Source organism: Pseudonaja textilis, chromosome 6, assembly GCF_049901715.1.
Source record: "Pseudonaja textilis isolate UNSWEBS1 chromosome 6, rPseTex1.2, whole genome shotgun sequence".
Classification (NCBI taxonomy): Eukaryota; Metazoa; Chordata; class Lepidosauria; order Squamata; family Elapidae; genus Pseudonaja; species Pseudonaja textilis.
In genome coordinates, this window is record NC_141995.1 from 18193538 (window position 1) to 18209472 (window position 15935).

At 38.4% G+C, this 15935-nt stretch overlaps 1 protein-coding gene across 1 annotated transcript in view; it reads left to right on the forward strand.

Moving 5' to 3' along the window:
* NFKB1 (nuclear factor kappa B subunit 1) overlaps positions 1–15935 on the forward strand; it is an 80751-nt gene that overhangs the window by 59923 nt on the left and 4893 nt on the right. Inside the window, exons 14-22 of the mRNA XM_026698269.2 lie at positions 346–507; positions 3187–3328; positions 7849–7963; positions 8531–8732; positions 9849–10018; positions 10371–10473; positions 12872–12990; positions 14416–14482; positions 14809–14981. Of these exons, the coding sequence (XP_026554054.2) occupies positions 346–507; positions 3187–3328; positions 7849–7963; positions 8531–8732; positions 9849–10018; positions 10371–10473; positions 12872–12990; positions 14416–14482; positions 14809–14981 (1253 nt within the window). The remainder of the gene's footprint in view (positions 1–345; positions 508–3186; positions 3329–7848; positions 7964–8530; positions 8733–9848; positions 10019–10370; positions 10474–12871; positions 12991–14415; positions 14483–14808; positions 14982–15935) is intronic.

Genomic DNA, 15935 nt, shown 5'->3' on the forward strand with positions numbered 1-15935 from the left:
CCAGACAATCACCCTCATAATCTCAAACACACACACACACACACAGCCTCCATTTTCAGCAGAGTCCTCCAGTCGGTTGCAACTTGGAGGGTGGTGAGGGTTAGCATAACCAAGAGGACAACCCCAGATCACTTCTGCCATAGCTCTTTGGGTGTTCAGGTTGTTTAATTTTGGCAAAAACTTCTGGACCAATGTCTGCTCGGTGAAAAATTATGTTTCCATCTCTTGGCATTCACTTTGAATGTAATAGAGGACAAGCCAGAATTTTTGCCATTTATATTCTGATGCAATATACCCAATAGTTGTTGGACTTTAATTAAAAACTTCCATGTTTCTCTTTTTAAGGAGTCTCAAATGGCATGCCCAAAAGAGAGAATCAAATGTGCTGTGACAAAAAACACAATGAGAAATTAAAAGAAAAAGTAGAGATTGAAGATAAAAGCAAAACCAGCACTGGCTCGGTTTCTGAAAGGGAAGAAGATACCAGTGCCAACATTCATTTACAAGGTAATTGGCAAAATTTACTTAGCATTCTTGCAGTTATTTAAGATGGTGAAGTACAAATGAAGCCATGACTCTTGCATGCAATTCTTAGATGACTTCTACAATTCCAGATGTTCAGGTATTATCATTTTTGGAAACTGAGAAATCAATTTTCTAATTCAGGCATCTTCTAGTTATTTATTCATGCCTGCCAGAGGCATCTGTATCTTAAAATGTGCTGTTTTAAGTTTTATAAGAAATGGCTGATGTGCTGCTTTAAGTTTTATAAAGCTGCCTTTAAAGTCCAGTTTGGTTAAATAAATAATATGCTCTTTGATTATAAGAAATCCTAATGTACACATGTGCATAACTGTGCGTGTTTACTTGTTTGAGTGCATTTGTGCATTTATTAACATGATTTAATTTATCCCTTGTTGAGCCTAAACTTAACTGATTTTATAACACTTTAAAGATAAAACCTGCAACATCACCTAAATAACAAAATAAACCAACACTGTATGAGAATAGAATAGAATAACAGTTGGAAGAGACCTTGGAGGTCTTCTAGTCCATCCCCCAGCTCAGGCAGGAAACCCTATACCATTTCAGACAAATGGTTGTCCAATCTCTTCTTAAAGACTTCCAATGTAGGAGCACGAAGGACTGCTGAAGGCAAGTCATTCCACTGAATTAATTGTTCTGTCAGGAAATTCCTCCTTAGTTCTAGGTTGCTTCTCTCCTTGATTAGTTTCCACCCATTGCTTCTTGTCCTGCTTTCTGGTACTTTGGAGAATAGCTTGACTCCCTCTTCTTTGTGGTAACCCCTGAGATATCGGAACACTGCTGTTATGTCACCCCTAGTCCTCCTTTTCATTAAACTAGACATACCCAATTCCAGCAACCATTCTTTATATGTTTTAGCCTCCAGTCCCCATATCATCTTTGTTGCTCTTCTCTGCACTCTTTCTAGATTCTGAACATCTTTTTTTACATCGTGGCAACCAAAACTGGATGCAGTATTCCAACTGTGGCCTTATAAAGTGGTATTAACACTTCATGTGATCTTGATTCTATCCCTCTGTTTATGCAGCATAGAACTGTATTGGCTGCTGACTCATATTTAAGTGATTGTCCACTAGGAAATAGAGTTTAAAACCATGGAGTCATGAGATAACAAAATGGATACTCAGTGTTTAAGAGTAACAAAAGATGAATAATATTAGGGGCGAAATTCCATAATTTGAATGCCTCAAAGAAATTATGTTTTTTTGTTGTCCATCTAACAGTTCTAACCCCAGTGTTGGGAATACTTGAAGTAGTGCCTTCAAGGATTATCTGAGCTGATGCAAAGTCTAGTTGGAAGAGAAGAACATGCCAGTCCTCATTTCCACAGCACAGGAAATGTATTATGTAAAACGTGTCCTGGAAAACAAAGATCATACATGAAATAATGTTTTGTACAATTGCATACAGTGCATGTCACTTCACATTAATTAACAAGCAGAACAACTGATTAAAGCTTAAACTTTAAGGGTATTCTTGTGACCAAGCAGTAAAACAGCTTGAATGGTTTCCAAAGGTTTTCTGTATAAAAACGAAGAGGAATGCTAGTTGTTATTTCACACAAGAATCTAAAGCCCCTGTAGCTTCTTCAAGCCCGGCCAGGTAAACAGCCTTTCTATCTTCTAGCCCTTTTGATTCCAGCATCAAATACACCAGAGACAAAGCTGTTATGTTTCTCTGCAGCTCTCCGCATTGTAACTCTTTCCAATGGAATAGCAGCTCTGTTGAAGCAAGCAAAAGAGGGAAACAGCAATAGACAGCTGGAATTGTGCTACTATGGTTTTCAGTTTCAAAGAGAGCGATGCCTTGAAATAGAAATTGCACATCTATACGAGTAGAACCATTATACAATTGCACCTAGTCATGGTACTGCTTGAACTTAGTTTGGTGGGCCATCAGAAACACACTGAGAAAAGCAAGAAAATAAATATTTCTCCCTTAGCAATAGCAACAGCACTTAGATTTATATACTGCTTCACAGTGCTTTACAGCTCTCTCTAAGTGGTTTACAGAGTCAGCATATTGTCAACCATAATCTGGATTCTCATTTTACCTGCCTCGGAAAGGATGGAAGGCCGAGTCAACTTTGAGCCTGGTGAGATTTGAACTGCCAAATTGCAGTCAGCAGTCAGCAGAAGTAGCCTGCAGTACTGCACTCTAACCACTGTGCCACTGTGGCTCATTAACCTTCATCTCAAGAAGACCTACTGGAACCTTAAAGTTTAGGATCAAGCCCATTTCTACTTGTCCTCAGGTTCTTGAATAATTTAGTATATTGAATAAATTAGAGAATACAATCAACACATTTACAGTGTATTCATGCTTAATGTTTTTCTGTTTGTGATATGGATGCTTTATATTTGGCTATGGCAGTCATCTTTTTTTTTTTACTAGATTCCGCCTTTGTAGATCCCACATGTAATCTACGGATCCTGCATGTAATTTTGGTTTAGCTATCATGGAGTTGCCTAGTGTGCAGATGAAATGTTTTGTTTCAGATTACAACTTCTATGTTCCCTTATATAATGCTTTTGAAGTATAGAGGTTTCACATTCTCTTCACATTGCCTCTGAATCAGAATGAGAAATGTTGGCTGTATATTTTCATTAGAACTGAAAATGATAATTCCACTCCCTACAGATGCCTTCTTTTTGGAAAAAGCCATGGAACTTGCTAAGCGACACGCTAATGCTCTTTTTGACTATGCAGTCACAGGAGATGTAAAGATGCTTCTGGCGGTACAGCGCCCCCTGACAACCATTCAGGATGAAAATGGGGATAAGTAAGTATCATTTGTATAACATGATAGGGTGACTTTTTTTACATGATGGGAAAACCCTAAATTCCCAAATTCTGTGTTTTCTGTTTTGTTTTTTAGTAGAAAAACAGCTTTCTCAAAGATGTCTACAGATGATATCTAAATGAAAACAAATGTGTTCTAGAATCTGCCCTTTCATAGTTATGTTACAGCATATCACGCAAGTCACAATCTATTCCAGGGGTGTCAAACTCAAGACCTGGGGGCCAGATCTGGCCCACGGGGTACTTAGATCTGGCCTGCGGGGCCACCCTGGAAACAGTGAAGAACCAGCCCACGGTGGCTCTGCCAGCAAAAACGGAGCTTGGGAGGGCCATGGGTGGCCCTTGCAAGCTCCGTTTTCACAGGCAGAGAGTTGCAGGAGACCGTCTCAGCCGAAAATGGAGCTCGGGAGCCCATTTTCACTGGCAGTGCTCCCAGGTCACCATAGGCACCCCCGATATGAGTTGGCCATGCCCACCCCAGCTATGGCTACCCCAGCCCCCCAAGGTCAAGCACAACCTTGATGTGACCCTCAATGAAATCGCGTTTGAGACCCGTGGTCTCTTCATTTACATTTACTTTCAGGCCAGTGTACACAGAACTTCATGTTAAAGGCAGAGAATAAGTACATGATTCTCTGCAGAAAAGGAAAGGGAAGATTGGGTGATAAAATATGCATCATAACATCATAATCCATATATTGATGCTTGCTAAGTTATCCTCTGCAGGGATCTATGACTCTATTTAAGATGCAGTTCCATCTGTATTAGCCTGAAAGTAAAATTCATGAAATTCATTGCTTTTTCTATTGTTTCTTGGTAAACTAGTTTAACTTTTGAAGTATCATTCTCAATATTTTATTTTTCCCCAAGTAATAGATGTCATGTTCTACTCTTGAGATGACACAGAAAGGAAAGTAATGGTTCCAACATGAGGCTACATTCCAATGATTCATTATAGATGCTTCTCATTTAGAGAAAAAGAGGCAAAATTATCTGACTCATCTCTATATGTAACATTTCAAAACACGATGAGAGGGTATTTTTCCCCCTTTGACTTTGATCCTTTTTGCTTTTAGATCAGAGAGAACTCATCCCTCATTCCAATCTTTTTTTCCATAATGCCTTAAGGCTTCAGTTTTTTGCAGTTACATCTCTTGCAATTGATACAAATCAATTATTCTTCCAGAATGTACTGAAGAATTTCCATATGGGGAAAAAAGAGAATACCAGTAATAATAATGGAAACACTCTATCTGGACATGGCAGGAATTGAAGTCTAATATATCTGATGGCAGGAGTCTACCTTTCCTCCTATTCCAAATATCAGTCTTTGATATTTAATTTTGCCATCTCCTTCAAACAAATAATGAAGAACTGGAAGCTTCTCAACTTTGAAGCTGTAGAAGTTGACAGGATCATATGTTACCAGCATTTCCCCAACACTTAGATCTGGGAGGAAGCCCTTGTAGGTTTATGAATCAAAAGAAGGTTGAATTTAAATTAAAAGAACGTCTTAAAAGTCAGTTAAAAGAAAGAAAGTGTTGAAAGATCTTTCGTTGTGGCCAGTGGTAATAATGTTGCTCCAAAGAATTAGCTCAAATTAGTGTGATTCCTAACAGCTCTAGTACAAAAGATTTGCATACTCTATTAAACCAATTCCTTGTTTTGTGAAAATGTTGTAGTCTTGATTTATGACCACTTTTTAAATACATGCTTCCTCTTCTTTACATCTTGTGAAATCCTATTTTGATTACCAAACTGGAATTCCGTTCATGCTATACCTTGCTACATTTTCCCAGGCAGTGTTCACAAGGCACAAGTAAGGCAGCCATCCTCTCCCCATTCGTTGATTACCCTTTGTATATTGGCAATATTTAATATAAAATAGCTGGAAATGTCACGTGATTTTCATTTTGTAATCTTCTGAACTCCAGTATTGGAAGCTTTTCCTTTCCCATTTCTTCAAAATATGTTAAAATATGAGATACATACTCCCTTTTCTTTTCACATACAGCCGAAGCGCAGCCATAAGAAATGTGAAGTCTAGGATGGGAGTTTGTAGGAGATTTTGTTATCATCAGGATCTCTCTGGGATATAATTTCAGGTTGAATATGTTATTTCCAGGAAGTGAAGGGAGACAGTTGCCTGGAGGAATTTAGTTTAGCCTTAAACAAGACTATTTTTCTCCCTTTGAAATGACCAGTATAAAGTTGCCATACAAACATGCTTAATTTATTCTTAAAAATCTATAGGTTGGCTCACAATGAATCTCACTGCACGCAATGCAAATTTGCTTCTCTGAGCCAAGTGCGATGGGGCAACAATTAGATCTATTTTCCTCATAGGAAAATATACTCCACTGGGGAATTCCCAGCCTTCTGAAAAAGACTATCCATAGTGTTAATCCAAAGGCCATTGCTTCAAGATATATCTTGAAAAATAACTATGGATATATATAGCAAAGTAATCCAAATTAGACATAACAAGAAGTACACAGTTTTCTCTTCCATAAAGGATTTCTTTTTTACAAGTTGATTTTATTTTGAATTAAAAGATGAAATATAAAACAATAAAATTTAATTAAAGTATTGGTTAGGGGTAGGTGTAACAGCTTTGGTTTTTTTTTAACCATACCAGATTTAACTTCCCTTGTCATTGGAAGCTTTTATCTTTGTGGCCATGATGAGATTGAACTCTAGCAGCCAATTCTGTCTTTGAAACAAGATGTATATTTTGGACCTAATGAAGACGAATAAATAAGTTCATAAGCAGCACTTTCAGTTATGGCTGAAAGTAGACAGGTCCTGAGTAGGGCTTCTAAGAATTGAGTTGTATGTTCTCTATAATCAACTTAGCCTGGCCAGAGACCAGTTGAAACTTTCCATTATCAATTTCAATGGAGATTCTCAATCATCCAGGTCAGAACTGAAGAAGCTTCTTGAATGAGAAGTGAAATGTTTTTTTTAAAAAAAAAATCAAGAAAGTTCAAGAAAAGCACTTTTGGGATTTCCATCATCAAGAAGGGTTGCATTTGAATTTTCAGAAACATCTGACTGGCTTCTGTTGAAAAAGAAAAGCAGGAAAAAATGTTCTTATCCTCTGAGTCAACTTGCAGTCCAGCATTACATGCTAGAAGGACAAAGTGAAAAAAAAATAACAACACAATTGTTGATACACTCTTCAAAAATCACCTTTGCCCAGGACAACCAAGCGTGATGGGAGTTAAAGGAGAACAGATTGGGTACAGTTTTTTTTGAAAATGCTGCTCCTTGTTCTTCTTGCATCTTCCACCAAACCAAACCAATCATTTATGTTAGCATCTTTGCCTTGCCAGTCCCTTTTTCTCCCTCAAAAAAAGTTTGGGATATTTATTCATTGTCCTTGATGCATTGTTTGATTACGTGTCTAAAAAAGCAATAATGGATAAGTTGGGGGAAACTGACAGTTTTAAGCACAATTTTAAAATCTGTTAGAAGCACATCAAGAGATCTTTTCATAGGCAGTTGTGGGAACTTTCGGTTGTTTTTCCTACCCTTTTTGCCTTTTTTGAATTATGAATGAATGGGAACCAAATGCACTTAATGAAATAAGAAATTGTGGTCTCAATACAGTAAAACAAGGAGGTTGGATTTCCGTAATGTGTTCCATCTTAGATACTAAATGTGGTTTAGTTATTTCCCCATTACATCTCTTTTTCTAGCTACACTTCTGAATATATATTAAAGACAAGAGCATTACAGATCTGCTTAATAGCAGGGAACTGCCTAAAAGAAAGTGTAATTTCCCTTTCAAACTGATGCAGTTCTCAGCTTTTCAGATCTTAAGTCATACCCAATAGTTTATCAAAAAAACCTAAATCATATCATGAGAGACAATTAAAAACTACTTTATTTCTTAAGTTTACAGGTTATATTTATATTAAATATACAAATCACACTTCTTTATGCCAGATTGTAAGGATTTATCTGATACCTACCTACAGTATTTCTAACTGTGTTAACTATGTTCCATCAAATTAAGAAGCAATGATATAAGAATATCAGGGAGGCTTGGGATACCTTAAATCAGGGGTCCCCAAACTTGGCAATTTGGCAATCCAAAGCTGGCTGGAGAATTCTGGGAGTTGAAGTCCACAAGTCTTAAAGTTGCCAAGTTTGGAGACCTCTGCCTTCAATTGATTATGGACACAATCAATGATTTCAACTCTGTTCTACATGATGTTAGGTTTTAAAGATATTCAGGATTGCACTTTGTTGTATGAAGCAAAACCGTGGCTATCTTTCTGGAAATTGAGGATAATAATTTCATTCTACCACTATATGAAGCTTTATTTGTCACTAATACTCTGGATCTAGAAAAGGAATTCCAATATTCCTACACAGCTCTATGATCTGCAAAAATGCTAAGTAAGGAAAAGGATTCGCAGTATCTTTATCTCTTCTGGTATTATTGTTGAAATTGTTTTTTTCTTTTCCTTTCTTCCTTTTGATCGATACCAGTGTCCTCCACTTGGCAATTATTCACCTTCATATGGAACTGGTGAAGAACCTTTTAGAAGTAATAGCAAATATGAATGCTGCTGCTGTTCTCAATGTGAGAAATGACCTTTACCAGGTATGGAAACATTGGGAGGAATGTAATACACAAACCAGTTCATTTTTGGACCTCAGTGGATCTATTTTAGAGGTCACAGTGAAATTGACAAGATGACATATTGTCTGCAACTGAAACTCATGTGACCCACTCAATATTACCTTTCTACTGTTCTTAAGCTACAGGTTTTCCTATGCATCCATCGTATTAATCAGTTGATTTCCATGTTTGTACTTTATATTTCATAGAGTTTTAAATGGGTATGTTTGTGTAAAGTGAGCCAGTTTGGGGCAGTAGTTAAAGGCCCAAAGCTAGAAACGGGGAATCTGAGTTCTACTCTGCATTAAGCACAAAGCTAGCTTGGTGAGATTTATACAGTCACTCTGTGTCAACCTTAGGAAAGGAGCACATCAATCCCAAAAATGCTGCAAAGAAAACTATAGGGACAATTCCAGGCAGTTGGCAGGAATCAAAATGACTTCAAATGCGCACACATAGACACATATCCAAAAACAGATGTGGGGGCGGGGGGGGGGGAATTCTGATGGCCTTTTTATTTCTCCCTTTCCTTCTCCTTTTTTAAAACAGACTCCTTTACACTTGGCTGTTATAACAAGGCAGGCGGGAATTGTGAGAGCCTTGCTTGGGGCTGGGGCTGACGTGAACCTCTTGGACCGCCATGGGAACTCTGTCTTCCATTTGGCAGCTCAGCAAGGAGATGAGGTGGCTTTAAGTATGTTGCTTCAGCATAAAGAGGCATCTGTGATGAGAGACCTTCCCAATGGGGATGGTAAGCAAGTATCCAGAATACGTTTCTAATGGATCAATAGTGCTGTCTTATTACTTTCTCGAATAGCTATTCGTTGTTTCACTAAAGTTTAGATTTCCAAGGAAGCTCTTTATTTTAATGCTTGCATTTTGAAACAAAACATTATTATACCACCTCCTTCAGTCTTCTTTAACTCTACAACCAAAGATCCTTTAGAGTAGACTGAATAAAACTGACCATAACCTTTAGAAGATAGTGATAAGGAGGATGTCATGTCAGTGTATCATCTCTTCCCTTGTCTGCTATAATTTGTTATATTCTCAATGGAAACCTACCAAAAGATTTTCTGTTTCCATTGTTTCTATCCTACAGTACTGCCCATCTGAAATTTGGTATTTGGGGTGGTTCATTTTGACCAGTTCTGTCATAGATGTTAAAGAATATGTCCTGAAATATGTCAGCCCTCTTTTTATACAGCCCCTGTTTTGTTCTTAAGTAACATGGTGCTGGTCACTTTTTAAAAATTTGAATTTTCAGGAAAAAATTGTCTTGAGAAAGAGGGCAACTCTCCCCATATATAGTCTTTTTTTCATGATACAAGTCTTCTTTTCCTGATTGTGTCTTATTTTGGTTGATTGCATGGTCAGGGAGATTTTTAGACAAGGTTTGGCATTTTTATCACCTAGTGAATCTTTTCCATTGACCTGGGATATAGAGATGCTGTTAAAAGTACTGTCGCATGATGTGAGTTGTTCTAAGCTGTTGTTTGTTACACAACAGTGGGAAATTACAACTGTCAGTTCTTTAGGGAGTAATGAAATTCATACACATTGAATTATTTCCAAGAACCTAGGAAATTGTAATATTTCAGTGTTGTATATGTTTGGATTCAAGCAGTGTGGATACATGGAAATTCTGCCAATGCACAGATTTTATAACTGTTGGCCAAGATTTTTTGTAAGGTGTGCAAAACTATTAGAACTACCACAATTGGTTTATGCCACAATCTTTCAACTTTGCTTTTATGATCTTGATACTTTCTGATCTTCTTCAATTCTTTGTTTTCTGTTCTACTCTCCCTGGTATTGCCATATGAATTTTTCATATTTTCTTCTTAATATTGTTATTATAATACAGGTCTGACAATCCTTCACTTAGCTGTTTTAGCAAACAGTATGCCGTGTCTCAGACTACTTCTTGCTGCTGGTGTTGATGTCAATATCCAGGAACAGAAATCTGGAAGGACAGCTTTGCACCTGGCTATTGAACAAGGAAATATTTCCATGGCAGGTTACCTTCTACTTGAGGTGAGAGAGAGAGAGAGAGAGACAGAAAGAGGGAGGGAGGGAGGGAGAGAAAGAGATATCCAAAATGTTGGAAGTTCATATCTCACATGTTTCAATTCACTTAGTCAAAATCTGAGACATGCTGTTCTTACCTGAAATCTCACAAGATTTCAATCAGAAACACAAAGTCTTGTGAGATTTGATAGCTTTGGAACATTTTGATTATTTTAATCTTATTTTAAAGTGCATGTATTCTAGAAAGACTAGAATATCATTGTGACCTTAGGCCAATTCGCTGTAGCTTCTGTAGCTTTTGCTTTAAAGCTGGTCACGAGCCAAAACAGCATTTATTTATTTTTGCTTAAAAAACCAGGGAGATGCATTTGTGGACAGCGTTACTTATGATGGAACCACCCCACTTCATATAGCAGCTGGAAGGGGATCTACGAAATTGGCAGCCCTTCTCAAAGCAGCAGGTAAGGAAGTAAGTCTACAATGACTGTATCATGATACACTCCCAAAGTTCTATCTGGAAAAAAATATACAACTAGAAATTATAGCCCGAAAATTGCAGTGCTTTTCTATTACTCACATATGCAATCCTCAGTGGTGCAGTGGTTAGAGTGCTGTACTGCAAACTACTTCTGCTGACAGCCAGCTGCCTGCAATTTGGCAGATCCAATCTCACCAGGCTCAAGGTTGACTCAGCCTTCCATCCTTCCAAAGTGGGTAAAATGAGGACCCAGATTGTTGGGGGCAATAGGCTGATTCTGTAAACTACTTAGAGAGGCATGTAAAGCACTATAAAGCAGTATACAAGTGCTATTGCTATTGCTATTATGCTTTGCATTATTGTAATAAAACAGTGACAGAGTTTTTGTCTTGTAATATTAAACAATTCACATTTTAAAATTTTCTCCCTTTTCCCTCTTAAGCACTTTTTCATTCTCCTCCTCTTCTTAGTCCATTATCTGCCCTACACCCTTTCTTCAGCTGCATTATCATTTCTTCTTACTCATTTTCTTTTGTGGTTTTAGTCATTCTCTCTTTGAAAATTTAATTACAGAATTAACTATGTCATTAGCCAGATTGGGGTAATTTCCCTGATCATCAGAGGCTGACAAAATATGGGATGGAAAGCCTTGTGTGATCCTGCCCAATTCGTTGTTCAGTAACCCAACACCTTCAGATAAGTTAATGCCTCAGCTCCCCCTACTGACTCAGTGTTGACCTTTTGCCAAATTTCCTTTTTAAAAAATGATATTCATTATTGCGATATATAGTGTTAAGTCTTTAAAGAAAGATATTTTCCCCACGACTGAGTTAAAGCGCTATCCATCATCCTTAAGCAAGCACAAAACAATGCCAGCGTACAATTTTCTGCGTCTATTGCCAATATTCATCCTGCCTCTTATAGGAAAATGTGGCTTTTCCTTTGTCTGTGTTGTTGTCCTCTTTTACACATCACAGCACAATGAGGAAATGTTCATCCCTCAAGGCACTGCAGCTTGAGTTGGGTTGTGTCCCACTTTGGGAGCCTGTATATTATTCTCCAGGCTGATTAGTCTGCCCCTCTTAGAAGACCTCATTTAGCACACCTGCATCTCCCAAATTAAAACAATGTGAAATGAACAATTTGGACACTAGAGGAGAAATAGCCCTAAAGAGGAAGAAGGCTCCCCCTGCGCTGATTGTGCAACAAAATAGATATTAAACAGATACTAACAAGAGCAGAAACTGATAGCTGTTGGGGAGTGTTTGAAACTGACAAATATGGAAAACTGGCCTAAAACCTCAATTCAATACCCTCATATTTTGGACATGTAGGTAATTGTTCTAAAGATAAAGTTACATTTCAAAATACTATTAAGGCAACATAGATCAGGAATTCCTCCTTTCCTTCTCCAAATAAATACTGGAGGTCTGTACATTTTAGAGTACCATTAAACAGGACTAGCATTAATACAACCGCACTTCTTCCTCGTGTAAAATAATGGAATTGTGTTCTTCTTTAAGTCTTCTTATAGGTTTGAGTGAAGTGGATGAAAAATAGGAAGGGTGTGTTCATGAAAGTGCTAAGGGACTATGCACCCACTCTGAAGTGACTTAAACAAACCATGGTTAATGATGAGAGGAACATATATACATATGTTCCTCCAAAACACACCTCAACAGAGCTTGCCTACAATATTATAATTATACTGTAAAATGAGCTCGGAATGAGTCAAGACAAATGTGTGCAGGGGAAACTTAGTAAAGATAAGGCTTTTTATACTATGTTAAACTGCAAAAAAAAAAAAGGAAAACCAGGGCCAGAGAGATTCCTAAATAAAACCTGAAGTAAAGAGGAGAAAAATAGAGAAAGTCAGAACAAAAAGAGACCCCCCCCCACTTTTTTTCAAAGAGTCTTTTCTTTGGGGAGGTAAAGCATTCTTATCAATATTACTTTAATGTTGTAGACCATGATGGACATTTAGATGAATTCATACTTGTTCTCCAGTAGAATTTCTCATTCCAAGTACTATTGTTTGGCACTATGACTAACACTTAAAAGAGATAATATAACATTTAAAAACAAATCAAAACAATTCTGCCCCAAATGTGGACATGAGGAGGCAACTAAGACTGTGAAGTAATAACTTTTGATTTTTTTCCTTTATATGGGATCAGTTATTTTTGGAAGCTTCCTAACATACAGTAGATAACACATACATACTCTGTCAATGTGCTAATTTTGTTTAAAAATTGGGAAATTGGGATGAAATTCCCAAAGCAATGCCAATGATATCTAGGTGCCTTGAACTCCTACATATTAAACTGAACTATTATAATAAAAATGCTAAAGGTAGTTTATGGTGTCTCTTCCTAACATAGGTGCAGATCCCCACATTGAAAACTTTGAGCCGTTGTTTGAAGAGGAAGATATAAAAGATAATGAAAGTGAAAAAATTATACCTGGGACAACTCCTCTGGATATGGCAACCAGCTGGGAGGCAAGTGATCACGACACCTTGCTTCAAGAGCCAACACGTTTTTGCTCATTATTTTCTTCTTCGGTTCATTTTAATCAGATGTTTTCTCTTTTGAAAAAGTTGGCAATTTGTGGTTTTCTAATAGGTTCAGTGCTCAAGGATGTGGATAATTATAGTTCAGCAATATCTGAAGGGCAATTCTCAATGCCCAATGACTTTTATAAGTGACTTTAATTCTATGTTTACAATGATACAGTCAGTGCTAACACCTTAAGACCGGAATGTCAAATTTAAGGCCCGCGGGCCAGATCCGTCCTGCAGGGTGCTTAATCTGGCCCACAGGGCTGGCCTGGAAATAGCAAAGGACAGGCCCACAGTGCCTCTGACAGCCAAAATGGAGTGCAGGGCGGGCCCCCATGCACTGTTTTCGGCTTGGATGGCCTCCTGCAGCACTTTGCCACCCAAAATTTGGCCGGCAGACTGCTGCAGGAAGTGTCTGTCTCATTGTCCCCCCTCCCTCACAGCCTGCCTATGGAGAACTACAATGCTGATCCGGCCTTCGAAGAAATCCAGTTTGACACCCTTGTCTTAGGATGTTGTCTGTGGAGATTCTTATTCATCCAGGTCATTCATGGTTGTCCCAAAGGTGCTTTTTCAAGAGGCAACTGGAATTTCTGGTTTTTCTTTTCAGAGCTGAAGACACTTCTTGTCTTCAAAAAGAAACCAGAAAGTCCAGTTGCCTCTTGAAAAAGCACCTGTGGGACACCTTAAGATGTAGTTTTGAAAATTGACATGGGCATGGCCAGCTTGATGTCACTCATGTCAGGGGTGCCTGTGCTGGCCTGAGTGCTCTGCCAGCAAAAACAGAGCTCAGGAGGGCCACACGCGCCCCTCCCAAGCTCTGTTTTCGCTGGCAGTGGGTTGCAGGATGCCGTCACAGTAGAACACGGAGCTTGGGAGGGCCGTACACAGCCTTCCCAAACTCTGTTTTCCCTGTCAGAGACAAGGTGGGTCGGTCCTTCATTGTTTCCAGGGCGGCCCCATGGGCCGGATTTGGGCCGTGGGCCTTGAGTTTGACCCCCCAGTTTAAACCAATCATATTTTTCTTATCTTTGAAAAGACAAGTTTTAATTGAACTATAATTAATAAGCAAGATGCTTTGTGAGCTTTGTTCTTAAAAAGTTTAAACCAATAGGATTGTTTTTCACTATTAAATAAAATCACTTTTGATTCAAAACTGGAGAAAGTTTGCCTGTGTTCTCTCGGTAGTTCTACTATAGTAAAGGAGAGAACCTAAGAACTTGAATGTCACTGTGACACAGCAAGCTGTGATTTGGCATTGTTTCTAAACTTGGCAACTGGCCAATATAATGCTCATGAAAAATGTGCATGATAAAATCAATACTTACTTATCTCTAGCTAGTTTTTTTTACCCTTTCTTGACAGGTGTATGACATCTTGAGTAGCAAACTTTGTAAGTCAAAGGCAGCTTCTGAGCATCTTCTGATTCAAGGTGAGAGCATATTTAAGCAAGAAAATGAATCCTTTAATACTCCTATAATCTTTCTTTCTGTAGTAGGTATTATTTTTCAGGGAGCCAACATACAGGAAGTCAGTGAGGATTTAATTTTTTTAATTCTAATTAAAAATTCCAATGTGACCTGTTATAAGAGTATGTATGGTTTCAATTTCCCAGTTGTAATCAATAGTGAATTTCATGCTACTTTAAAATATTGTATGCTGTTCTTTGGAAATTTGAATGAAGTTAAGATAGTTTAATGTAAATTTATGGAATCCATAATTATGGCACTTCAGTGGATTTTTCTTTTTTTTTTCTAGGCAATATGAAAGACCTGAATGATGATGTTAAATTACAGCTGTACAAATTACTTGAAGTTCCTGATCTGACCAAAAGCTGGTCCATGTTGGCACAAAAGCTCGGGCTAGGGATATTAAACAATGCCTTTCGGTTGAGTCCTTCTCCATCAAAAACTCTACTGGATAATTATGAGGTAATTCTCTTAACTGCATTACTATGGTAAAAACCTTCTTTGACAAGTTGGTGTTTAAACAATCTCATAATTTTAACTCTGATCTTGTCATGTAGAACTTCTTATATACTGAATACAAATTCTTTGTATTCTGGAATTCCTAATTTTTAGGGATTTCTGTCTTTCATACTATAGACCAGGGGTGTCAAACTCAAGGCCCATGGGCCGGATCCAGCCCACGGTGTGCTTACATCTGGAAACAGGGAAGGACTGACCCGTGGTACCCCTCCTAGCAAAAAGGAGTTCAGGAGGGCCGCACACACTCCTCCTGAGCTCTGTTTTTGCTGGTGGAGGGTTGCAGGAGGCTGTCACAGCTGAAAACGGACCGTGGGAGTCTGTTTTCACTGGCAGAGCGCTCGGGCCATCACAGGCACCCCTGACATGAGGGACATTGAGCTGGTCATGCCCACCCTGCCTACACCCACCCCAGCCCCTCAAAGTCAAACACAATACTGATTCGGCCCTTGCTGAAATGGAGTTTGACACGCCTACTACCAATAATCTTTAGTTTACAATTGTCATTGCTAAGTGACATGGTTGTAATTGACCACATCATGACCACATCACTTAGGGATAGCAATTGTAGCAGTTCTGGTTGCTACTGAGTAAAGACCGTGCAGGTTGAAGACCACATGAGTCATTAAGCGGGTACTTTACACGACTGCAACATTGATCTTTCTGATGGCTCCCACATTGATTTTGCTTGTGGGAAGCTGGCAGGAAATGTCAGAAATTGTGATCATGTGACCATGGAAGCACTATAAACGCCTTCATTCTGTGTCATTGCAAGATTGAATGGACACTGAATGAGTGGTCATAACCTGAGGACTACCTGTATAACTTATTCATTCACCATTGCTTACATTCTTTGTGCAACATTTTTTGAAAGTCTGAACCCTCTCTGGAGGGTTGGAT